The 27,525-nt window shown below is 45.3% G+C and overlaps 1 protein-coding gene across 1 annotated transcript in view; it reads right to left on the reverse strand.

Annotated features, from left to right (window-relative positions):
- SYNE1 (spectrin repeat containing nuclear envelope protein 1) overlaps positions 1–27,525 on the reverse strand; it is a 591,877-nt gene that overhangs the window by 281,534 nt on the left and 282,818 nt on the right. Inside the window, exons 64-70 of the mRNA XM_073557690.1 lie at positions 17,324–17,641; positions 16,932–17,084; positions 16,328–16,498; positions 15,394–15,720; positions 8,107–8,259; positions 5,347–5,514; positions 4,539–4,715 (exon numbers count right to left, since the gene is read on the reverse strand). Coding sequence (XP_073413791.1) covers positions 4,539–4,715; positions 5,347–5,514; positions 8,107–8,259; positions 15,394–15,720; positions 16,328–16,498; positions 16,932–17,084; positions 17,324–17,641 — 1,467 coding nt within the window. The remainder of the gene's footprint in view (positions 1–4,538; positions 4,716–5,346; positions 5,515–8,106; positions 8,260–15,393; positions 15,721–16,327; positions 16,499–16,931; positions 17,085–17,323; positions 17,642–27,525) is intronic.

Genomic DNA, 27,525 nt, shown 5'->3' on the forward strand with positions numbered 1-27,525 from the left:
TGTGTGCAATGGTGCTCACCTGGTAAGGTTGTGTGACTAAAATCACTGTAAAAGCTCAAGGCTGCTGCAGACCCAAAGCTTGGCAAATTTCAGAGAACGGGGTGAATGGGTTAAATCTGTGCTATGGTAAAGAGCTGATGGACAAGGAATAAGAAATCGCGGGATACGGTTTATTTGTCTACACGTTTCGAAGTTCCATACTGTGGTTGGTCCTGAAGAAGAAGTGTGGAACTTCGAAACGCGTAGACAAATAAATCGTATCCCTGGATTTCTTATTCATTGTCCATCCTCTATTTACCGGCAGAGCATATTTATCCCATTCACTCCATTCTCTGATGTAATTGGAAATTGGTTTAATTCAACATGGCCATCATCCATCAAGACTGGTGATTTTCAAGCTGTCTTGATGAGGGGGCGTCCTGGAGTCAGATGCTACTGATTCATCAGGACTTGCAGGCCTCTGTGCGCTGCCAGAATGTCTGGGTAGGAAAGTATGTATTCAAAACAAAGGCACTTCAGGTGCCTGCTTCAAAGAAGATGAAGTGGTGGCCAAAATCCAAAGCTGTTTTGGAGAGGATTTGCAATGGCAAATATATTAACCCCTTCATGACCCAGCCTATTTAGACCTTAATGACCTGGCCATTTTTTGCAATTCTCACCAGTGTCCCTTTATGAGGTAATAACTCAGGAACGCTTCAACGGATCCTAGCGATTCTGAGACTATTTTTTTGTGACATATTGGGCTTCATGTAAGTGCTAAATTTAGGTCGATAATTTTTGCGCTTATTTGTGAAAAAATCAGAAATTTGGCAAAAATTTAGAAAATTTCGCAATTTTCAAATTTTGAATTTTTATTCTGTAAAACCAGAGAGTTATGTGACACAAAGTGGTTACTAAATAACATTTCCCACATGTCTACTTTACATCAGCACAATTTTGGAAACAAATTTTTTTTTGTTAGGAAGTTATAATGGTTAAAAGTTGACCAGCGATTTCTCATTTTTACAACAAAATTTACAAAACCTTTTTTTAGGGACCACCTCACATTTGAAGTCACTTTGAGGGGTCTATATGGCAGAAAATACCCAAAAGTGACACCATTCTAAAAACTGCACCCCTCAAGCTACTGAAAACTACATTCAAGAAGATTATTAACCCTTCAGGTGTTCACAGGAACTAAAGCAACTTGGAAAGACAAAATGGACATTTTAATTTTTACAACAAAAATTTTCTTTTAGCATCAATTTTTTAATTTTCACATGGGCAACAAGATAATATGGATCCTAAAATTTGTTGGGCAATTTCTCCTGAGTACACCGATACCTCATATGTGGTCATAAACCACTGTTTGGGTACATGGCAGGGCTCAGAAGGGAAGGAGCGCCATTTGACTTTTTGAATGGAAAACATGCTGGAATATTTAGCGGTTGCCATGTCACGTTTGGAGAGGCCCTGTGTGCCTAAACATTGGAGCTCCCCCACAAGTGACCCCATTTTGGAAACTAGATCCCCCAAGGAACTTATCTACATGCATAATGATCACTTTGAACCCCACAGGTGCTTCACAAATTGATCGGTAAAAAAAAAAATTATTTTTTATTTTCACTGCTCTGCGTTATAAACTTCTGTGAAGCACCTGGGGGTTCAAAGTGCTCACCACACATCTAGATAAGTTCCATAAGGGGTCTAGTTTCCAAAATGGTGTTACTTGTGGGGGGATTTCACTGTTTAGGCACACAGGGGCTCTCCAAACGCGACATGGTGTCCGATAACGATTGGAGCTAATTTTCCATTCAAAAAGTCAAATAGCGCTCCTTCCCTTCCGGACCCTGCCGTGCACCCAAGCAGTGGTTTGTGACCACATATGAGGTATCGGTGTACTCAGGAGAAATTGCCCAACAAATTTTAGCATCCATTTTATCCTGTTGCCCATGTGAAAATGAAAAAACTGAGGCTAAAAGAAAATTTTTGTGAAAAAAAGTACTTTTTTTTCCTCAAAAATGATTTTTTAGCACGCTATTTTTTATTTTCACAAGGGTAACAGGAGAAATTCGACCATAAAAGTTGTTGTGCAATTTGTTCTGAGTACAACGATATCCTATATGTGGGGGTAACCAATGTTTGGGCGCATGGCAGGGCTCAGAAGGGAAGGAGTGCCATTTGACTTTTTGAAATGAAAATTACCTCTAATCGTTAGCGGACACCATGTCGTGTTTGGAGAGCCCCTGTGTGCCTAAACATTGGAGCACCTCCACAAATGACCCCATTTTGGAAGCAAGACCCCCTAAGCAACTTTTCTAGATGCATAGTGAGCACTTTGAACCCCCAAGTGCTTCACAAAAGATTATAACGCAGTGCCGTGAAAATAAAAAATATTTTTTTTCTTAAAAAATTATTTTTTAGTGCGCAATTTTTTATTTTCACAAGGGTACCAGGAGAAAATGGACCGCAAAAGTTGTTGTCCAGTTTGTCCTGAGTACGCTGGTACCCCATATGTGGGTGGGGACCACTGTTTGGGCACACGTCGGGGCTCGGAAGGGAAGTAGTGACATTATGAAATGCTGACTTTGATGGAATGGTCTGCGAGCGTCATGTTACATTTGCAGAGCCCCTGATGTACCTAAACTGTGGAACCCCCCACAAGTGACCCCATTTTGGAAACTAGACCCCCCCCAAGGAACTTATCTAGATGTGTGGTGAGCACTTTGAACCCCCAAGTGCTTCACAGAAGTTTACAACGCAAAGCTGTGAAAATAAAAAATCATTTTTTTTCCTCAAAAAATGATTTTTTAGCTCGCAAATTTTTATTTTCACAAGGATAACAGGAGAAATTGGACCCAAAAAGTTGTTGTCCAGTTTGTCCTGAGTATGCTGATATCCCATTTGTGGGGGGGAACCATTGTTTGGGCGCACGTAAGGGCTGAGAATGGAAGTAGTGACGTTTTGAAATGCAGACTTTGATGGAAAGGTCTGCGGTGGTCATTACGTTTGCAGAGCCCCTGATGTGCCTAAACAGTAGAAATCCCCCTCAAGTGACCCCATTTTGGAAACTAGACCTTCCAAGGAACTTATCTAGATGTCTGGTGAGCACTTTGAACCCCCAAGTGCTTAACAGAAGTTTATAACGCAGAGACGTGAAAATAAAAAAAACATTTTTTTTCCACAAAAATAATATTTAGCCCCCAATTTTTTATTTTCCCAAGGGTAACAGGAAAAATTAGACCACCAAAGCTGTTGTGCAATTTTTCCTGAGTACGCTGATACCCCATATGTTGGGGTAAATAACTGTTTGGGCACATGTCGGGGCTTGGAAGGGAGGGAGCACCGTTTCACTTTTTGAACGCAAAATTGGCTGGAATCAATGGTTGCACGTTTGGAGACCCCCTGATATGCCTAATCAGTGGAAACCCCTCAATTCTAACTCCAACCCTAACCCCAACACACCCCTAACCACAGCCCTAACCCCAACACATCCTTAATCCCAACCCTAACCATAACCCCAACACACCCCTAACCCTATCCCTAACCCTAATTCCAACCCTAACCCTAATTCCAACCTAAACCTAGTTCTAACCCTAACCCTAATTCCAACCCTAACCCTAATTCCACTCTAACCCTAATTCCACCCTATCCCTAATTCCAACCCTAACCCTAATTCCAACCCTAACCCTATTTCCAACCCTAGTCCTAACCCTAGCACTAACCCTATTTCCAATCCTAGCCCTAACCCTCTTTCCAACCCTAAACCTAACCCTAATGGAAAAATAAAAATAATTTCTTTATTTTATTAGTTGTTTCTGCCTATGGGGGTGATAAACGGGGGTTTATTTACTTTTCATTCTATTTTGATCACTGTGATAAACTCTCACAGTGATCAAAATAGAATTAATGAATCTGCAGCCGGCGGGTCACTGCGCATGCGCCCGCCATTTTCCAAGATGGCGGCGCCCATGAAGCAGGACCGCGGGACACCGGGAGCAGGAGAGGCACATCGGAGGTACCATGGGGGTGGTCGGAAGGTGGGGGGAGCCTAGAGAAGGGGGAGGGGAGCAGATGATGGTGGCAATCGGCCCCGTGAGTCGTGGGGGGGGTCGGATCACGGTCTCCAGCCATGTCCGATGCTACTGCAGCATCGGCCATGGCTGGATTGTAATATTTCATCAATTTTCATTGATGAAATATTACTATCGCTCTGATTGGCTGTTTCACTTTTAACAGCCAATCAGAGCGATCGTAGCCACGTGGGGGCGAAGCAACGACCCCTGTGGTGAAGAACAAAGCCCCCTGTATCTGCGGGTCGGGTGACCTTTCAGTGACCCCGGTCACCCGACCCGCAGGGGGGCTTTAAAGTCATGATGCTACATAGGCGTCATGGGTCGTTTTAGCACGACTTTTCATGACGCCTATGTGGCGTCAAAGGTCGTGAAGGGGTTAACCTATGACCTATGTCACATCTGAATTTATGAGTGATTTACTGTGTAACAAGAAATAATACATGCACCAAGCCAAGCCTATGATATGGCTGTATTGTATCTTACCCTTTGGACAGTACTACAAATGGCTGAGTAGCTGTCTCTTGTTCCTTGCAAATGTGCTTGTACGGCTTGCTTGAACTTTGCTTGTAGATGTTCTGCACAGTGAAGAACCAGATTTTCTCCCTTTAGTTTGAGACTACTCAAGCGCTCTTCAAAACCAGCAATATCCTCCATCATAGCCTGCAGAGTTATCCATTATTGTCAGAACTTTCATATCAGGTCATCACTTGTATGTGCATAGTTTATAGAGGCAGTACTGTATATACAGCAAGAAATCACTGGCCTATGGTATGGTCACAAGCCCTGCCTGCTTTCTGCAGGAAGGTAGCCTCCGAAAACTAAGGCTATGTACACACGTAGATTTTGATCCTGCGGATTTTTCCGCGCAGATTTGGAAAAATCCGCAGGTAAATTCTCAGGTCAAAAGACCTGCGGTTTACCTGCGGTTTAGCCCTATGGTTTCACAACTCTACAATGGAGAAGGTGTGAAATCGCAGCGGAATCTGCACAAAGAATTGACATGCTGCGGATCTGAACCTGCAGCAAATCCGCGCGGAAAAATCTTCAGCATGTGCACAGCATTTTCCAGTTTACCATTGAAAACAATGGTACTGTACAACGCACCTAAATCTGCTGCGGACCCGCAGAGCCTGAAACGCTGCGGATCCGCAGCAGAATCCGCAACGTGTACACATAGCCTAAGTTGTTAATACAGTCTGGCTCGCGTGTATTAAAAATTAATGGAATAATGATACATTATTTGATTTTAGAGGAAAAGATTTCTTTTAGACATGGAGCTAAGAATTATTACCTTGTGATTAGCGAGCTGCTGGGTGATTGTCTCTAAATTGCTGCTCTCCATGAGGTCAGGGGTCACCAGTCTGCTTGACATCTGAAGAAGCCACTTCTCCACATCCTGGAGCTCACTGTTGTAGCATTCATGCTCCTTCACTTTGTCCTCCAGTTCTACAACAGTCATCTATATAAAAAAACCCAATGATGTCAGTGAGTGTACAGATACAACGTATGCTGGGAAATATCTGTGTGTGACAATATATGTGCAGTACGGATATAATTCTCAGTATGTTAATATTTTTCTGGTATGCAAAATCTGGTCTGATTTTCATCACTGAATGGTCGGTGTGTCAGTTCTTACCATCAGTGTTTCTTCAGTGATTTTCAAAAGAAACAAAAAGAAAATGGGATTGCACACATATGGCAATGACATAAACTTGTAAAGACAATTGGGACCTGCCACTCTGAAATAACGGACATGTCTCCGGTTTTACTGCAGACAAACGGACTGCAAAAAAAACCTGACGCGATCAGCTTCAACAAATACAATGGGTACATGTTCTATACATGAAAAAACAAATAGAACATGAAAAAAGGATGTCTGAATGAGGCCTTAGGGTTGTGCAACCCATGGAAGGTGCACCAAGGGCAAGGCAGTAACCCTCATAACCTGGGCACTCAGAGCATGCACCCTGCACCCACCAGACGTGGTGCGCACACTCAGGGAAAGGCAGCTGCAAAGATGTAGCTACAATCCCTAAGGGTATGTGCACACGTTGCAGAAAATTTCTGCACAAAAACCTGAATCCCTTCCCAGAAACCGCACCTATTTTTCCGTGGCGTTTTTTGCACGGTTTTGATGCATTTTTGATGCGTTTTTTACCGCAGCGGTTTCTAAAAGCATGGGAGAAGCCTAAACCGCGGAAAAAAACGCAAAATTAATGTGCATGCTGCGTTTTTTACCGCGATGCGGTTTTTTCGCGGTAAAAAACGCATCAATGTGCACAGAAAGTGCAAAATGCATAGAAATGAATGGGAAGCTTATTTTTAGCTGTTTTATAGCAGTTTTATAGTGAAAACCGCGGTAAAAACCGCTAAAAAAACGCTGTGTGTGAACACAGCCTTACTGATTGTGTAGTGATATTAAAGTAACTGTCTGCAAATATTACTGGGGCACTTTACAGCAATAGCACATTAATCAGTATGCTTCATTAAAGGGAATCTATGAGCGGGTTTTTGCTATATAATCTAGAGAAAGCAGGAGATAGGGGCTAAAACACAGATTTCTCTTATCAAGCTGTGGTTTTGTTTGCTTGCAATGATTGTTGTAGCACCAGTAGCTTCTCACTGCTGAGACACAGCAGTGAATGCATGTTAGTCCGACACACCTCCTCCTGTGATAGGCAGCTTACTGTCTATGGACTTTGTACACAGAGAGCTTGGTGTGGGCAGGGTTAGCTTCCTCAGCTCTGCTTCATTCTAAATCTAAAAGCTCTGGTTGTGTCAGAACGACTGCACCAGTAATCTAAGCAATACATCCTTGGATACAGCTTCTCTTTGACCACATCAAGCTGTTCTCAGATGAGGTAGCAAAAACCCACTGACAGATTCCCTTTAACTGTTTATTACGATCCTCACAACACTACGTACAGAATATATATGTAGGTTGAGAAGAAACCTGTCTGGAGATTTCTGCCACTTGAACCACAGAGAGCGCACTACTCCCCATGTCCGGATATTTTTTCAAACTATGCACAGAATTCATCATTGCATTTCTGCCAGTTCTTCACATGAATACCTCTCAATTAGGCTAAGTGCACACGTAGCAGAAATTTTCTGCGGAAAAACAGGACTCCCTTCCCAGAAACCGCGCGTTTCTTTCTGCGCGTTTTTACCGTGATTTTTCCGCGTTTTTTTTCCGTGCGGTTTCTAGACACATGGAAAAAGCCAGAAACGTGGAAAAAAACGCAAAATTAATGAGCATGCTGCGTTTTTTTACCGCGATGCGGTTTTTTCGCGGTAAAAAACGCATCAATGTGCACAAAAAGTGCTAAATGCATAGAAATGAATGGGAAGCTTCTTTTTCGCGTTTTTCCCACGGATTTTTTTGTAAATCCGCGGGAAAAACCCGCGAAAAAAACGCTGTGTGTGAACACAGCCTTAGTCAATTATTGATTTGCAACAAATTTATCAATATGTGCTTTTTTTCACATTATGTTTTGCGGTTTAGTTGGATTTCTGATTTTTAGAGATCAATGTGCCTCTTCCAGATGTTTTAGACAGATTAATGAAATGGAACTTTATAAAAAAAAAAAATTGCTGCAATTCTAATCTAGTCCCCCCCCAAGAGATCTTATTTACGCCAGTTATTTTGATTAACTTTTTTAATTAGTTTTTTAAAAATGTGAAATTTTTCCCGTTAAAGAGTTGCAAAACTAGTCAAAGACAAAAAAATAAAATTTAGGGCTTTGTGCCAAATTCACGAATCATTGTGAGGAATTTGGTGGAAAAAAATGTCAGTGAAAATCAAAAGTCAAAAAAGGAAAGAGACTTAAAAAATGCAAATCATGAACTAGGCCATAAGTTTTCTTTCAATTGCAGCAGCGTTCCAGAATAGAACATAGTTGTGTGTAATGAGGGAACCTGTCTGCATTTCTTGTTGCTTGTGGGTCGCACAGCATATACCATGTCTCCTAACACCATCCATTTAGCAGGCACTAGGTCCATTTTTTATGAATTTACATTGTGAATTGAATATTGCGTACATGTACTTTACCTTGGCCAGATTGCAGACCCCTTGATAATCCTTCTGCAATTTGTGGATTTTTTCCCCCACAAAAGCATTGTGAGTTATTTCGAGCAAGGCTTCACCTTTTTCAATCACAACTTTAATGGATGGCTCACGTGAAAGGACAGTCTGCTGGATGGTCTGTTCACACAAACAAAACGGCATGATTATCATTCTGTGCCACATACAGGCTATTTTCTTGTGCTGAGAGATGTAGTTATGTAACAGTTGGAAGGTACCGGGTTGAGGACCACTAACTGACACAGTGATATCTATACCTTAACACACATGCTTTATAAAAAAAAAAAATATATAAATTATCTAATAACAGAATCCATTTTTAATTGAAAATCAGCCCAGTAACACCCAGTAAGACCGATACCAGATGGGGTTGTGCGATATTAATCTTTCTTTATCGCCTCATTGAGGGGCACAGATTACCATGGGGTGTATGCTGCTGCTGCTAGGAGGCTGACACTATGCAAAACAAGAAAATTAGCTCCTCCCCGGCAGTATACACCCACCGACAGGCACCAAGCACCTCAGTTTGTGCTTAGTGTCTGTAGGAGGCGGACCAGGATCTCCCCAGATCCGCATTTAACGATTTATTTTTCCTTTTTAGGTTTTAGTTGTGTGTATTACATCTTTTCCATTTATTTTTCAGATTCAGCATCGGGAAACAGGGTGTAAGTTCACCCTGCTTTCTCATATCAGGCGGCTGAGCGAGCAATGTGGTATTGCCCACATCGCAACTCTCAGGTCCGCAGGCAGGACCTTTCCCCTATCTCCCTCGGGTGCTATGGGCTGACGACGGGTGGCCAGTCCTTGCCGATTCCCCTCCTCACCCCTCTCCCGGGACAGGGCTGAGAGGAAGACGGCGGTCACCAGCGGTGACGTTTCCCCTTCCAGCAAGAAATTGGCGCTGTCTTCTGCACTATGGGGACATGGTGCGGGTACAGAGGACTTTCGTTCTCAGCGGCCTGCTCTCTATTAGTGTGCCCCTGCGGTCATCCTCTGCAGGGACATCAGGTAAGCTGTCTGAATGTCCCCTCCAGCCCCGCATTCAAATGGACCAATGCTGACTCATTCAGCCCTGCAGCGTCCCACAGGTGCCTCTGGTAGCCAGTTCAGCCCCCGGTTTGAATCTCCCGCCCTGTACTCATTTCAGTTATCAGGGCCGGCTCTTCTAATAGCCTGTTTAAATTTCCCCCCCCTTTTTTCCCGGGCGCGCGCCTCACCTCCCATTGTTCATCTCCGGGGGGGGGGTTCAGCTCTGCGGGCAACAGTTACCTGGTACTTCATAGGCCTGCGGCCTCGCGGGCTCCATGTGCGCCGTCGTCTGACATTACTCTCGATTGGGAGACGCATTCTTAACTTTCACTTTCGCTTTCTCTATGAAAGCTCCTTCCTCCCTCTCTGCGCGTGCTTTATTCGCGCCTTTTTTAGCCCATCACAGGGCTGCTTTCTCTTCGGCGCCGTCAGCCTCTCCCGTTAGCCGCGCCCACTCTCGGTCTTCATCCAATCACGCGGCTCGGCCGCTAAGCCCCGCCCACCGCTAGCGTTAGCCTGTCATTTCTGGGATATCACACTCTCTCTTCAACAGATCTCTGATTGGGGGACTCAACGGTGTTCTGCTGCGCATCTGAACCTCGGTAGGCTCGGCGCTGCTACTGTCTGACGCTACAATTAGCTCCCCACGGCAGTTCCCTATAAGGTTAGTGCTACTGCCGCATAGTACACATATGCCCAACCCTACAAGGGCCCTCTTTTCCAGACCCACCGCTATTCACTACGCCTGCGCGCGCTGTAAAAAGAAGTGGGCATCAGGTCAGTTGTCTCCTTTCTGCCCGTCCTGCAGCCCTTCCATTATGTCTGCCCCTCAGGAGCACCCCACCCCCTGAGTGGGCCGTTGCAATGTCTCAGTCGGTCTCTGACTTGACTAAAGTTTCTCAGTCTCTGGTCCAGGTCTTAGAACGTTTACCTCAGCTATCTACAGCCACCTGTGCGCCAACCGCCCCTCACGGTGAGTCGTCTGCACCTGACCGCGACCTTCAGACGGACAGGCCAGGTAGGGGTTCTAGGAAGCGGGCTCTGTCTGGCTTTTCTTCCAGCTCGCAAGGTCCTTCCGCTTCACTCAGGCTACGCTCCTCGTCTCCCTCATCAGCAGACGACCCTAGGTCAGACGATGATTCCCAATCGGGATCTGACTCAGAGGCGGACAACATTGGCTAGAACACGGGACATGGTGGATAGTCTCATATCGGCTATCTTCCAAACCCTCAAAATAAAGGAGGATAAGGCACCCCCTCAGGAATGCTCTGTTTCTTTTAAGCGAACGAGGCCTCCCTCTCGAACCTTTCCTAATCACAAGGAGTTCGATACTTCCTTATCCAATCACTGGGAACACCCAGAGAAACGTTTTTCAGGCCGCAAGTCCTTACATGTGCTATATCCCTTCGATACGGATCTAGTCACAAAATGGACCAAAGCTCCCGAGGTAGATCCACCAGTTTCCCGTCTTTCCTCCAAGAAGGTTTTATCCCTTCTGGACGGGGCTTCGCTTAAAGATCCGACAGACAGGCAAATAGAATCGCTGGCTAAGTCAATTTTTGAGGCATCCGGCGCCTCCCTCTGTCCTATTTTCGCCTCTGCCTGGGTGGCGAAAGTCATTTCAACTTGGGCAAAAATTTTTCGCAAGGGCATCTTAGCAGCAGCACCTCAGGACGAGCTGGCAGATCTAGCAGACCAAATTAATCAGGCGGGTAAATACTTTTTGGCCGCCTCCTTGGACGTGGCCGGGTGCGTAGCAAGAGCTAACAGCAACATAGTAGCCATACGCCGCATCCTTTGGTTGAAGTCGTGGAGTGCGGACATCACTTCTAAAAAGTCGCTCACCAACCTGGCATTTCACGGCTCTAGGCTCTTTGGCGCCAAGCTGGATCAGATAATTTCGGATGCCACGGGTGGTAAAAGTACCTCCCTTCCTCAGTCCCGGCCTAGATGGTTTTTCAACAAAGGGTCCTTTCGCCCCTTCTCTTCCACAGAAGGTTCATCCCAGCAGGACCGGCCCTCCGCTTCCAGAGACCGGAGAAAACCATCATATAAACCCGCTCCCCGCTGGAGATCAAGAGGTCAGCCCTCCAGGCCTTCGGGCTCCCGGTCCGGCAGATTTTCATCTACGTGACGGGTCACCCCCACCTGGAAATTCTTCCAGGGTGGGAGGCAGACTTTCCTCTTTCAAGGACGCATGGCTATTCGTTGTCGACGACGCTTGGATCAGGGAAATCATCGTATCCGGTTACAAGATCGAATTTTCCTCCCCCCCAAACAGACGGTTCTTCCTGTCTCGTCCCCCAAGACAGCGGTCCCAGATCCCAGGGTTCCTGCAGGCCGTTTCCTCCCTTCTTTCCGCTGGAGTTATCGTTCCCGTTCCTTCAAACTAATGGTTTTCAGGTTTTTACTCGAATCTCTTCGTAGTCCCGAAAAAAGACGGCTCCCTTCGTCCAATCTTGGACCTCAAGTTGCTCAATCGCCACGTGAGGATCCTCCACTTCAAGATGGAGTCCCTGCGCTCAGTGATAGCCTCAATGGAACCCGGAGAGTTCCTCTGCTCTGTGGATATTCAGGATGCCTATCTTCATATCCCTGTTTGTTTGAAACATCAAAGAAACCTCCGCTTTGCGATTCAGGAAAATCACTATCAGTTCACGGCTCTTCCCTTCGGCCTAGCCTCCGCTCCCCGATTTTTCACGAAGGTGATGGCGACAGTCATGGCCATCCTTTGCTCCAGGGGGATCCTCATCATCCCTTATCTGGACGATCTCTTGATCAAGGGCTCGTCCCGCCAAGACTGCCTTCAGAGTCTTCAGATAACCCTGGATACTCTCAACCACCTCGGATGAATAGTCAACAAAGAGAAGTCCATCCTGCTCCCTACTCAGCATCTGACCTTTTTGGGCATGGAATTCGACACAAATCTAGCCCGGGTGTTTCTACCGAGGGACAAATTTTCAGCCCTTTGCAAGGGAATCCGATCTCTGAAACGCTCAAGGCCCATTCCCCTTCGGTCTTGCATGAGGACCCTGGGGAAGATGATAGCCTCCATGGAAGCAGTGCCTTTCGCACAATTTCACACTCGCCCGCTCCAGCTGTCCCTCCTTTCAGCCTGGGACAAGACCTCTGTATCTCTGAATCGCCCCATTCTCCTGCCTCTCAGAGTAAGGCTGTCCCTGACTTGGTGGATATTACCGTCATCAGTTCTCCAGGGAAGGTCCTTTCTACCGCCTCAGTGGCAAGTCATCACCACCGATGCCAGTCTTCTAGGATGGGGAGCGGTTTTCCATCGGAAAACGGCCCAAGGGAGCTGGAACGCCCAGGAGACTCTGCTTCCCATCAACCTTCTGGAGATCAGAGCGATCTTACTTGCCCTACACTGCTGGCAGCCTCTTCTCGTGGGCAAACCAGTCCGCATTCAATCGGACAACGCCACCGCCGTGGCGTACATAAACCATCAGGGCGGTACTCACAGCAGGCAAGTAATGACAGAAGTGGCAAAGATTCTGCGTTGGGCAGAGTGTTATGTTCTGGCGATCTCTGCCGTCCACATTCCAGGGGTGGAAAATTGGGCAGCCGATTTTCTAAGTCGCCAGGGCCTAGTGTTAGGCGAATGGTCCCTTCGCCCCACAGTCTTCAATCAGATTTGCCAGCGTTGGGGCACCCTGGACGTCGATCTCATGGCGTCGCGGATGCATCACAAAGTTCCTTGCTTCGTAGCTAGGTCCAGGGACCCTCTAGCCGTCGGTTGTGACGCCCTGGTAATTCCGTGGTCCCAGTTCCAATTTTCTTACCTGTTCCCGCCTCTTGCCTTGATCCCAAGGGTGGTCAAAAAGATAAAATCAGAAGGCATCCCAGTAATTCTAGTGGCTCCAGACTGGCCAAGACGCCCTTGGTACGCGGAACTGGTGAACGTGCTCGCGGACGTTCCCTGGAGGCTTCCAGATCGTCCAGATCTTCTCTCTCAAGGCCCCCTTTACCACCAGAATTCTCAGTCTCTGAGTTTAACGGCATGGCCGTTGAGGCCGCGATTCTGAGAGCCTCAGGTTTTTCCAACCAGGTTATCCAGACCATGATTAAAGCTACGAAACCAGCCTCCTCTCGCATTTACCATCGGTAAAGGAAAGGCTTTTTTCCGTTGGTGCGATGACAATATTTTTGAGTTGTCTTTCTCCATTCCATCCATTTTTGGCTTCCTCCAGTCGGGCTTAGATGCGGGCCTGCCCCTCAGTACCTTCAAGGGCCAGGTATCGGCTCTGTCGATTCTTTTTCAAAGGGATTTGGACCTCTTGCCGCAAGTTAAAACCTTTCTCCAGGGAGTCGCCCACGTGGCGCCTCCTCATCATTCTCCAATAGATCCGTGGGACCTCAATCTCGTTCTTGGCACTCTGCAAAGGGCGCCATTCGAGCCTATTCAGGACATACCTCTGTCCCTTCTCTCTTGGAAGGTAACCTTTCTGATCGCCATTACATCCATTAGGAGAGTTTCTGAGCTGGCGGCTTTGTCCTGTCGTTCCCAGTACCTAATCCTCCATCAGGATAGGGTCGCTCTCAGGCCAGTTCCTTCCTTCCTTCCAAAGATGGTATCCCCTTTCCACATTAATGAGGATATCGTCCTTCCCTCTTTTTGTCCTGCGCCTGTCCACTCTCTGGAAAAGTCGCTCCACAACCTGGATGTAGTGAGAGACTTGCGGGTCTACCTTGCCAGGACCGCTTCGTTTCGTCAGTCCGATTCCCTGCTTGTCTTCTCTGAAGGTCGCCGAAAAGGGCTTCCGGCTTCCAAATCCACAATTGCTCGCTGGATTCGTTTTACCATTCTGGAAGCTTACCGCCTTCAGGAGAAACGGCCCCCTCCGGGAGTGAGAGCCCACTCCACCCGGGCTGTAGGGGCTTCTTGGGCGGTTCGACACCAGGCTTCGGCTTTACAACTTTGCAGAGTCGTGACCTGGTCGTCATTGCACATGTTTGCGAGGTTCTACAGGATTCATACCCAGGCCTCGTCTGATGCAACTTTCAGTAGAAAGGTGCTGCAGGCGGCGGTAGCATGTCGACCGACCTAAGCCCTTCCTTCTTTAGTTCCTTTGTTGCTGTTCCCACCCTCAGGACTGCTTTGGAACGTCCCATGGTAATCTGTGTCCCCCAATGAGGCGATAAGAAAGAGGGATTTTTGGGTTCTTACCAAAAAATCTCTTTCTTGGAGCCTTCATTGGGGTACACAGTACCCTCCCTGTTTAAGTTGTACCGTGTTGGGTCTTCGAGTCCCTTGTTGGGTTGGTACATATTTTGAGAGTTTTGGTTGCTTCTCCTACTGCTTTCTCACCAACTGAGGTGCTTGGTGCCTGTCGGTGGGTGTATACTGCCGGGGAGGAGCTAATTTTCTGGTTTTGCATAGTGTCAGCCTCCTAGCAGCAGCATACACCCCATGGTAATCTGTGTCCCCCAATGAAGGCTCCAAGAAAGAGATTTTATGGTAAGAACCCAAAAATCCCTCTTTTCTGGACTGTCATGTTCACAAAGTACGGAGCACCAGATAAGTAGCAAAGGCCTAAGAGAACTTGAAAATTTCCTTACAGTGAAGCTGACGCCATGAAATTACAGGCAATCTACAGACAACATATTGATATAAAGTTTTGAAAGAAAAGATTCAGTATAACCTGTGATTTAGCTATTTAGCCGTTTCTAGGATTTCCTGTTCAGTGGGTGGAGTCGGACAGCTTTCTTTGTATAAAGTGCATACAGAGATAGTTGTCAGTCACTGATAGGACCGCCCACTGGACTGAAAATCCAAGAAAAGGCAGAGATTTATATATTTGAATCACAGGCTATCCTGAAACATTTCTCGCAAAACTTTATATTAATCTACTCAGCTTCCCATGCAATGTCTGCAAATTGGACTGACTTTTCATGATGACAGGTTTCCTTTAAGCGTGCACATAAACTTTTAAATTGTTTTTGACACACTACAGCCCCTGTCCTGATCTGGAAACCCCTACTGATCCCACAAACAGAGCTACAAAAGTGATTTGCTTATGTCCGAGAGCAAGCAGAGGGTAGTAGAGGAGAGAATGATTAAGCTCTTCTCTTTCATTTAAGCGGAACGGATTGGGAGACCACCATGTTCAACACTGCTAAAAGAGGCTTTAGTGTATCAAATGATTAGTTATTCTTTATATCTAAGACATCTACAATTTCAGAAACGTTCTTAAAAATTTATTAATTCACCTTATACTTGGCTAGCTGTGCCTTCTTCTCATAGAGCTCAGTTTTGGGTTCCACATCAGCCTGCAGGATGTTCTGATACTCTGTCAGCCACTGAACTTGTGTACTGAACTTGTCAGAGAATTCCTTCTCGTGATGAAGACCCTTTTGCAATGCTGTATGCTCCTTTCTAATTGCACTTGCCAGCTCCTCCAACCTTGTCACATGGTTGTGTATATCCTTCTCCAACTTGTCGGCTTCATCTCCCACCAAGTACTTAAGAACGCGGTCTCCTTTTTCCCGGAAGGCTTTCAGCAGCCTGTGACCTAAATCCATATCACCTAATAAATACTATAAACAGAAAAGGGAAAATATCAAAATGACAAAGCTAATATAGAGCAAATAGATAGGCAGAACCCTGGTGTAGCAGTCAAATCTATAGTCTGAGACTGGTGGATCAGAGGCCTCCAAACTTCCTTCCAACTGCCAGCATCCCTGGACCTTCTTCCGATTAGTAGACCCAGAGTGATATCATCACTATTGCTTGACACATGCCTGATGTCACGCTATGCCCGCTACACAGGTCCTGAAGAATATTTTTGCTCAACTCTTATATTTAGCCAGAGCTGAAACAGAGTTATAATTGAGGCTATATACATTAGATGGAAGTAGGCTTTCAGCTTAATGAGTGTTGAACAATCATCTGCTGAACAAGCGTTCTGCCAATGTGGCCAAGGACATCTCAGTTTATATTGGTTATTAGAGACAATCAACCTGGCCATACACTACATTTTCAAAGACATTGGTAATGGATGGAAATATTTTTATGGGATTTTTCTTTCAAGGAGAGATTGTTCATGTTTGAAAAATTATTCAGAAGAACAAAAGATCAGTCCAACATGACGGTGTTGTTTCCCAAAGTTTATACTGTGTCACGGATTTTAAAAGTGGCATTTACCTCAAGTTTCTTCATTTTTTTCTCCAGTGCCGTCTTATCTACAGCTCCCATATCTGCTGTGACACTTTTGAAGGTTTGTAGAGCGTCAGTAAACCATTCTGTATAATGTATATTGGCAACATCAGCCTCCTTGATGTTCCTAATTTCTTCTTCAAGGAATTGGATTTGCTCCTTAAAGAACAAAAAAAAAATACAGAAAAAAATAAAAAAATACTGCTACATTGAGGTTATCTCTATACACATGAATATATTTAGCAGGGTTGTCTGAGCAGCTATTAAAGGTATTTTGCCTATGAACAAAGTACATTCTATTTAATGGATCTTGGAATAAAAGGAATTTTCACAATTTGATGCGTTAAAAAGAAATGTTCCTGTGCCGAGATAATCTTATAAATGTGCCCTTGCTGTGTACTGTGTAATGGCTGTGTCTGACCATGCAAGGACATGGTCTGAACAAAACAACAGCTGTGTTTATATTTGTAGGTCATTTATAGCATTTGGAGACCACTTTATTGAAAGCGGAAAACCCCTTTAACTGTATTTCTAGTTACATGAATTTGCTTTAAAAGAAACTTGTAAAGAAAAACATAGTGAAGTATTTTACCAAAATATGGAGCCTGGCAGCCTGATAGCGAGAAGTTAGCAGGGTGGCCATACTCCCAATTCTGCTGCTTCGGCCCTCTTCTAACATTTGCTGAGCCAACGTGCCAATCTCTTCAACTTCATCCTTGTACACAGTCACTTCGTCCTGCCATTTCTAAAAGGGAGAACAAGTACAAAGTGACACAGTATTTAGATGATAAAAGATCAAAATGGAAGACATAATACATTTCTGGACCATTTGCAAGGGCCGTGAATAGAAGATGCATTATTAGTATGACCTGCAGTTGTTGTATGTTTGCAGTTATGTTGGCCTTACCATCACTATAGTGCAAACCATAATAGCTTTTTATTAGGATCATCTACTGATGTATGATTATGTAATTAGGATTTTACCTTCATCTGTTCAAGCTGTATCTCCTTTGTTGCACGATCTGATTGACGGCCTGTTCTGATATTCACTTTTCCTTCCATAGAGCTCAGCCATTCATCGGTCTTCTGGAACTTTTTCTCCATCAGCTTTAGCTTACTAAGGGCGGCATTCATCTGGCTCCGGCCTTCTGACAGCCTTTGCTGATAAACTTGCCAGTCATGTCTTAGGGATTCCAATTCTCTGTCTTCTGTGTGGGGAATGCCCCATGGTAGAACTTCTTCTCTTATGTGTAGGGCACTGTTCAATAATGCCTGTCCATCTGCACAATGCACCTGAAGTTTCTATGTAAAATTAATTGAAAATTATATAATTTTTATCTTTTACCATTAAATGAAAATGTTTATATTTGTATTACTTTCATTCAGGTTATTTTACGGATAAAGATGAATCCTTTATATGTAATCTGTCAGCAGCTTTTGCTATGTAATATGAGGACAGTGTGAGGTTGGACTTGAAACAATTCTAAGATGTGTCATTTATTACAGTGTGTGCTTTTGTTTACTTACACTGAGGGTTTTATCACTAGATTATCACTGCCAGGTCTGATGTGCACAATTGCTAGTCTGACTCCACCCCCTCCTGTGATAAGCAGCTCACTGTCAATAGACAATGTACATAAAGAGCCTGGTGTGGGCAGGTTAGCTTTCTCAGCTTTGCTGCAGTCTATAGCTAAAAACTCTGGTTGTATCAGAACTGCTGAACCCACTAATTGATACCTCATTTGATTCAGTGTTTCTTTACCTATATCATGAGGCTCTCAGATGAGGTAGCAGAAACCTGCTGACAGGTTACTTTTAACAGTTTACTAGAAAAAAAATGGAGGTCAAACATTAGGCCTTCTACTTTTTTCCCATTTATATTAATACAGAGTAGAAATTCAACATTTGCAGATGATACTAAACTCTGCAAAGTAATCAACAAAGAGGAGGATAGTTTAATATTACAGAAGGAATTATGTAAGCTAGAGGTATGGGCTGAGAAATGGCAATTGAAGTTTCATATAGAAAATTGTGAGGTTATGCACTTGGGAATGAAAGCTTAATTATGTATTAAATTGTAGAACACAAGTAAAACTGTCACTGAAAAAGACTTTGGCAAAGGGGTGGATGGCAAACTCAACTTTAGTGACCCATAACAGGGAGCGGCTGCCAAGGCAAATTAAATCATGGGATGAATTAAAAGAGGCACAGATGTTCAGGACAAGAACATAGTTTTGCCTCTATACAAGTCACTAGTGCAGCCACACCTAGAATACTATGTATAATTTTGGGCTCCAGTGTATAAAAAGCACATAAATGAATTATAGCGAATGCAGAGAAGAGTGATCAAGGTTCTTAAAGGGAAGGTGCCATAACAAATGTTTTTCAACAATGTAAAGTATTAATGTTTTAATTTTTTTTAAAAAATATCATGATTTGTTTTTAATGAAGTTTAATATGAAAAATAATTTAAAAAGATTTGGTATTTCCTCTTTTAAACACTAGGAGGAGCAGTTGCTGAAATCTGCCATGAAAACCTAGTACACAACTAGCTCACGTTACAACTGCAGTAACTGTGGGCTGGATCTGCACACATCTGTTTGACGTCACCACTCCCCATCCCTTCTGGATGTTTGTAAAAGGATATGAAAGGGTAGGATCACAGTGCAGAGTCATTTTGTTGGTGATTGCAAAGTGATACTTACAAGCAGTCACTGGGGACGGCCGGCAGGACTGATTCTGTTAGTGCTGCTCGCTGTATCATAAGCTGGGGTTATATACATGGAGTGTATGATGTGCGCTATTAGAGTAACACATGCTGAGATTAGATACAGGGCTAAGTGCATTATACTATATAGAGGCTTATGGGGAGTGAATTATACTATATGGAGGCCTAAGGTGAGATCATTATGCTGCATGGAGGCCTAGGGGAGTGCATTATACTATAAAGAGGCCTATGGGCAGTGCATTATACTATATGGAGGCCTATGAGGAATACATTATACTGTATGGAGGCCTATGGGGACTGCAATATACTGTAGGGAGGCCTATGGAGAGTGCATTATACTATATGGAGGCCTATGGGGAGTGCAATATATGTTATAGAGGGCTATGGAGAGTGCACTATACTGTATGGAGGCCTATGGGAAGTATATTATATGGAGGCCTATGGCGAGTGCATTATACTATATGGAGGCCTATGGGGAGTACAATATATGTTATAGATGGCTATGGGGAGTGCAGTATACTGTATGGAGGCCTATGGGAAGAATATTATATTGTATAGAGGATTATGGGGAGTGCATTATACTATATGAAGGCCTATGGGGAGTGCATTATACTATATGGAGTACTTTATATTTTTAGTAACAGAGTGGTCATATGCTGAGGTTCTCCTACATCCACTATTAGGGTGCGCCGCAGTAGATATAATCAGGGTAACCTGGTTAGGGGCCCACCTAAAAGTTTCACACCCCCCCCCGAACCAAAACCCTTGCTACGCTTCCAATGACACCACTCCTTCTACTTCTATTGGAGCAGTGGTGTAATGTGTAACCCCAGTTTGCCCATAGAAGTTGATGGAGCAGGGTCACGCATTACACCACTGCTCAAGTAGAAGTGGATGGAGCGGTATGACACATTGCACCACTGCTTCCTTAGAAATGTGTAACCTTGCTCTATCCACTTCTATGAGAGCAGGGGTGTAATAGAATAGATAAATAGAATAAACATACTGCAGATATATAATTTCACAAGCCCCCTATATAATGTGTCACTAAAGGGTGATTACAATAATAAATAAATTAAAAAAATGATATGGGGTACCCCCCCTAATTTTTGGTAACTGGATAAGGTAAATCAGACAGGTGCGGTCTTATCTTATGAGGATGGAAAGTTCCCTTGTTATTAGGCCCGTTACAGCCTAAAAATATCAGCCCGGAGCCGCCTCAGAATTGGCGCAACACATTAGCTGCGCCAATTCAGGCACTTTGCCAGGCTCTTCTCGATTGCCATGTGGCTAGCAATGGAGAGAAGTCTATCACACACCCCATTACTAACCCACTAATAAAAAAAGAGACATAAAAATAAATTTTATTTGAATAAAGACAATACTTTCCCTTGTTCACCAATTTATTAAAAAAAATAAATTAAAAAAATGTAGGTCCGCCGTAGTCCATGGCATTCCAACGATGTCCAAAGGTTATAGAGCCTTGTTCAAGCAATGACACTACATAAGCTGCAGCAGCAGCCTCTCCGGGTCCCACTGCTCTCCACGAGACTCAGTGGCTGTGATGAGCAGTGACGTCAGTTACTACTCAGCTCATCACAGTCGCGGAGCCCTCTGTATAATGGCTCCATATAGTGCCCCACAGTATAATAGGCCCAAATAGTGCACCACAGTATAATGGCCCTAACAGGGCTCCGCCATATAATGGCCCAATACAGTGCACTATATTATAATGTGCCCCACATATTGCTCCAAATTATAATAGCCCCATATAGTGCCCTGCAGTATAATGGCCACATATAGTGCACCACAGTATAATGGCAACAAATAGTGTACCACAGTATAATGGCCCTAACAGGGCTCCACCGTATAATGGCCCAATACAGTGCACCATACTATAACGTGTCCCACATATTGCTCCAAATTATAATAGCCCCATATAGTGCCCTGCAGTATAATGGCCACATATAGTGCACCACAGTATAATGGCAACAAATAGTGTACCACAGTATAATGGCCCTAACAGGGCTCCACCGTATAATGGCCCAATACAGTGCACCATACTATAACGTGTCCCACATATTGTCCAACATTATAATAGCCCCATATAGTGCACTGCAGTATAATGGTCCCATATAGTGCACCACAGTATAATGGCCCCATATAGTGCACCATAGTATAATGGTGTATAATGGCCCCATATAGAGCACCATAGCATAATGATGTCATATAGTGCTCTACAGTATAATGGATCCATATATTGCCACACAGTACAATAGCCCCATATAATGTAGTGCACTACAGTATAAAGGCTCCATATAGTGCACCATACTACAATGTGCCCCACATATTGCTCCACATTATAATTGTCCCATATAGCGCACCACAGTTTAATGGCCCCATATAGTGCCCCACAGTATAATGGCCCCATATTCTGCACCACAGTATAATGGTCCCACATAGCGCATCTTTGTACAGTGGGTACGGAAAGTATTCAGACCCCTTTAAATTTTTCACTCTTTGTTTCATTGCAGCCATTTGGTAAATTCAGAAAAGTTCATTTTTTTCCTCATTAATGTACACTCTGCACCCCATCTTGACTGAAAAAGGCAGAAATGTAGAAATTTTTGCAAATTTTTTAAAAAAGAAAAACTGAAATATCACATGGTCATAAGTATTCAGACCCTTTGCTCAGTATTGAGTAGAAGCACCCTTTTGAGCTAGTACAGCCATGAGTCTTCCTGGGAATGATGCCACAAGTTTTTCACACCTGGATTTGGGGATCATCTGCCATTCTTCCTTGCAGATCCTCTCTAGTTCCGTCAGGTTGAATGGTGAACGTTGGTGGACCACAGTATAATGGCCCCATATAGTGTACCATAGTACAATGGTGTCATATAGTACTTCACAGTATAATGGACCCATATAGTGCCCCATAGTACAATGGCCGCATATAGTGCACCACAGTATAATGACGTCATACAGTACTCCATAGTATAATGGACCTATATAGTGCTCCACAGTACAATGGTCCCATATAGAGTTGAGCGAAACGGGTCGAAAAATTTCAAAAGTCGCCGACTTTTGTCAAAGTCGGGTTTCATGAAACGAAACCCGACCCTAGGATGAGGTCGGCCACGAGGTCAGCGACTTACGCGCCAAAGTCGCGTTTCAAAAGTTTGTTTTGCGCTCTTTTTCAGCCAATCAGGATCCACGGACACTGTGGGCAACGTGATGACATAGACAGGGGTCACCACCATCTTTCAGAAGGGCATGCAAGTGATTGGCTTGCTTTGGTGGGCGTCACAGGGGTTATAAAAGAGCGTGCACGCCGACCGCCATCTTACTTCTGCCGATCTTAGCATAGGGAGAGGTTGCTGATTCTGTAGGGAGAGCGTTATGCAGGGAAGAAGAAAAAAAAACTGCTTCTGCTGCTAGCGATTTTGCCTGTACAACACACCAGTCACTGTGTGTGCAGTGCAAGGGGAGGCTATATTGTGGTGGATCAGCGGTGTTGGTTGTTAGGCTGCCTTCTAAGGCTTCCTGACAGCTGCATTGCTGTTTACCCACTGCTCTGCAAACTGCTTTTTTAAAAGCAATCCCAATTTTTTTTTTGTCCTGCTGAGGTACTGAGAGTGCATTTTTTCACACCATATAGCGTCAGTGGGCCTCACACAATCCAAAAGTGTCCAGTGTCCACTAGTGTCTGCAGAAATTCAAAATCTCCCTTATCCTGTAGTCACTTTTTTCACACCTGTGCCATCGAGCCTGTGACATAGCGCTCTGATATTCAGTGGGCCTCACACAATCCAAAAGTGTCCAGTGTCCACTAGTGTCTGCAGAAATTCAAAATCTCCCTTATCCTGTAGTCACTTTTTTCACACCTGTGCCATCGAGCCTGTGACATAGCGCTCTGATATTCAGTGGGCCTCACACAATCCAAAAGTGTCCAGTGTCCACTAGTGTCTGCAGAAATTCAAAATCTCCCTTATCCTGTAGTCACTTTTTTCACACCTGTGCCATCGAGCCTGTGACATAGCGCTCTGATATTCAGTGGGCCTCACACAATCCAAAAGTGTCCAGTGTCCACTAGTGTCTGCAGAAATTCAAAATCTCCCTTATCCTGTAGTCATTTTTTTCACACCTGTGCCATCGAGCCTGTGACATAGCGCTCTGATATTCAGTGGGCCTCACACAATCCAAAAGTGTCCAGTGTCCACTAGTGTCTGCAGAAATTCAAAATCTCCCTTATCCTGTAGTCACTTTTTTCACACCTGTGCCATCGAGCCTGTGACATAGCGCTCTGATATTCAGTGGGCCTCACACAATCCAAAAGTGTCCAGTGTCCACTAGTGTCTGCAGAAATTCAAAATCTCCCTTATCCTGTAGTCACTTTTTTCACACCTGTGCCATCGAGCCTGTGACATAGCGCTCTGATATTCAGTGGGCCTCACACAATCCAAAAGTGTCCAGTGTCCACTAGTGTCTGCAGAAATTCAAAATCTCCCTTATCCTGTAGTCACTTTTTTCACACCTGTGCCATCGAGCCTGTGACATAGCACTCTGATATTCAGTGGGTCTCACACAATCCAAAAGTGTCCAGTGTCCACTAGTGTCTGCAGAAATTCAAAATCTCCCTTATCCTGTAGTCACTTTTTTCACACCTGTGCCATCGAGCCTGTGACATAGCGCTCTGATATTCAGTGGGCCTCACACAATCCAAAAGTGTCCAGTGTCCACAAGTGTCTGCAGAAATTCAAAATCTCCCCTGTCCTATAGACACCTTGTACCTTGTTTTACATTACTATATAGTTTGTTGGATTTTGTCTACATTTCTACCAAAAATGAGGAAGGCTGGTGGAAGAGGCCGTGGAATTGGGCAGGAGTTGGCAGCTGGTAATGATGGTGTTGGTGGTGGATCTGATGGTAGTGGCAAAAGCAAAATAGGACCGAATGCAGGAGGTGTTGAGCCTGCGTCATCGTCTGGCTCCACAAGGCCTCGAAGGCTTAGTTTTCTAGGAGTTAGCAAACTGCTTTTAAAGCCAGAGCTTCAGGAAAAAGTTTTGTCTTACATTGCTGACTCAGCCTCCAGCTCTATCGCCTCCTCTTCTGAAGTTGTAAAAAATAAAAGCACTGAGTCGTCATTGGAGGCTCATGTTCATGAACCACACCTTTCCTTGTGTCCTTCACCCCAACCAAGATTGAAGGATGACGCAGGCCATACTACTGATTACTCCATGGAGCTGTTTTCATATACCATGCCTGGATTATCAAGTGAAATGGTGAATTACCCAGGCCAAGATGAATCTGACATGGAGTGCACTGATGCACAGCCGCTGATAGATGATTTTGCTGGTACATTCACTCAGAGCACTACATTTTCCTCGCATTGTACAGAGCCAGATTCTGACCCTGATGAGACTCAGGTGCCCCTTCCCGCACACTATACCACCATACACGGTGACACAGAGGAAGGTGCACATGACATTGAAGAGGAGGTGATGGATGACCCAGTTGTTGACCCAGATTGGCATCCATTGGGGGAAGAGGGTGCTGCTTCCAATAGCTCAGATGAGGAGGAGCATCCACAGCAGACATCGACATCGCAACAGCTGTTATCTGGCAGGCCCGGAGCACTCCAAAGACAAGTTCCAAAAATCAAGAGTTGCTGGACAGCTTGTCCAGACGGTCAAAAGATCACAGCGTGCTAGGCCGCAAAATGTCTGCCAAAGTAGGAAGAGTGCAGTGTGGCACTTTTTTGAACAAAATCCTCATGATCAGGCCAAGGTTATCTGTAAGAAGTGCGCAAAGACCTTTAGCCGAGGGAAAAATCTGAAAAATTTGAATACCAGTTGCATGCTTAGACATTTAACCAGCATGCACTTGCAAGCGTGGACACAACACCAAACCTCAAGTGCCACATGTGCAACTGATCACAAAGAAGGTTGTCAACAACGCTACATTGTTTCCCCCACTGTAAGCCCACCGGTTAGCACAGCAGCAAATGTTGAGGTGTCGTTGCAAGGCCACAGCAGTCAGGGAATCCCAATGTTATATCAACGAAATACTGAATCTAGGCGATCAGAAAGAACACCAACTCCATCACCATCATCAACCCTCTCTCAGTCCGCCCTGTCCACCGCTACTTCCACCATATACAGCTCTCAAGTCCAGCTCACCCTCCCAGACACTATGAGTAGGTCAAGAAAGTACTCAGTCTCTCATCCGTGTACACTGGGTTTGAACGCCCACATTGCCAAACTAATCTCGTTTGAGATGATGCCCTATCGGTTGGTGGAAAGCGCAGCTTTCCGCGAACTCATGGCCTATGCAGTACCACGCTATGACCTACCCAGTCGCCACTTCTTCTCTCGCAAAGCCATCCCAGCCCTCCATCATCATGTAAAAGACCGCATTGTCCATGCACTCAAGCAGTCAGTGAGTGGAAAGGTGCACCTCACAACTGATGCATGGTCCAGTCACCATGGCCAGGGCCGTTACGTTTCCATCACTGCGCACTGGGTTAATGTGGTGGATGCAGGGTCCACAGGGGACAGCGGTGGTGGGACAGTGCTGCCTAGCCCACGGTATAGTAAACAGTTGGCTGTAGGCGTCCCACCCTCCTCCTCCTCCTCCTCCAGAAGCGAAAGCTCGTCCACAGAGCGCAGTCGTACGAGCACTCCATCTGCAGCTGCCACTGTTGCACACGAGGTGTCCCCCTATCGAGCAGCTAGTGGAAAGCGTCAGCAGGCTGTGTTGCAGATGATGTGTTTGGGCGACAGACACACCGCCGAGGTGCTGGCCGAGTACTTGAAGCGACAAACTGAGTCATGGCTGGGCAGTGTACATCTTGAGGCAGGCAAGGTAGTTAGTGATAACGGCCGTAATTTTGTGGCAGCCATAGCCCTTTCAAAACTCAGCCACATACCTTGCTTGGCTCACACCTTGAACCTGGTGGTGCAGTGCTTCCTCAAAAATTATCCGGAGTTAACAGCCCTGCTCCAGAAGGTGCGAAGACTGTGCGCGCACATCCGCCGGTCGCCTGTACACTCCGTTCGTATGCAGAAGCTGCAGCGATTGCTCCACCTTCCCAACCACCGCCTCATTATCGACATTGCAACAAGGTGGAACTCCACCCTGCACATGGTGGAGCAGCCGTGCGAGCAGAGGCAGGCCATAATGCATTTGTGGGAGGATACACGGCCAGGCACTTTGAGAGCAGACATGGAGTTGACAGGTGTGCAGTGGTCGAAGCTGAAAGACCTCTGTAAAGTCCTTCAGTGTTTTGAGGAATGCACACGGCTGGTAAGCGCAGACGACGCCATCCTAAGCATGAGCATCCCACTTATGCGTCTGCTCATGCAAACTTTGACGCACCTTAAGGAGCAGGCGTCTGCAGCCAATGTTGATGAGGAGGAAGAGGAGGAGGGAATCCTTGATGACATTCAGCCATTGTCTGCTCAGGGACCTCTCCTGGACGAGGTGGAGGAAGAAGAGGAGGAGGAGGATGATGATGGGGATGATTACTTAGGGGAGGAGGATGCATCTTGTGGAGCAAGTGAAAATGTTGGCGTGGCAAGGTCTGGTACAGGGTTTGTGCGTGACTGGAGGGATGTGGATTTGCCAGAAAGTGCTCCTCCACCCAGCACTCGCAGTGCATCATTGACACCGGGAACATTGGCCCACATGTCAGATTATGCCTTGCAGATCCTAAAAAGGGACCCCCGCATTGCCAAAATGATGAACGATGACAACTACTGGTTGGCCAGCATCCTGGATCCACGCTATAAAGGCAAATTACAAAACATCATGCCACAGGAGAACCTTGACCTAATATTGGCTAATAAACAAGCAACTCTGGTAAATCGGTTGCTTGAGGCATTCCCAGCACACAGCAGCAGTGATGGTTCTCACACGAGCCGTACGGGCCGGGGGCAGCTTGGCAGAGGTGTTCATGGTGCACACAGCAGAAGTGGCGTTGGAGACAGGGGTTTCATGACAATGTTGTGGCCTGATTTTTCACGGACCGCTCACACAACTGGTAATACTGCATCGATGGAAAGTGACAGGAGACAGCAGTTGTCAACTATGGTTACAAACTACTTTTCCTCCCATATCGATGTTCTCCCACACAGGTCATTCCCCTTTGACTATTGGGCCGTTAAACTGGACACCTGGCCTGAATTGGCACAATATGCCTTACAGGAGCTCGCTTGCCCAGCTGCAAGTGTGTTATCGGAAAGAGTCTTCAGTGCAGCTGGATCAATCCTGACAGAAAAAAGGACCCGTCTGTCAACCCAAAATGTTGATGATCTAACCTTCATTAAAATGAACCATGCATGGGTTTCCAAGGATTTTGTTCCTCCTTCCCCTGATGACACATAGGGTGACAGAAAAATGGCTTGCTTTGGTCCACCTCTTCCTGGGACTTGACCTATTTCGCCTTTTGCATCAGCTG

This window comes from Dendrobates tinctorius, unplaced genomic scaffold (genome assembly GCF_039654945.1).
Source record: "Dendrobates tinctorius isolate UK_male_01 unplaced genomic scaffold, ASM3965494v1 ptg000250l, whole genome shotgun sequence".
Taxonomy (NCBI): Eukaryota; Metazoa; Chordata; class Amphibia; order Anura; family Dendrobatidae; genus Dendrobates; species Dendrobates tinctorius.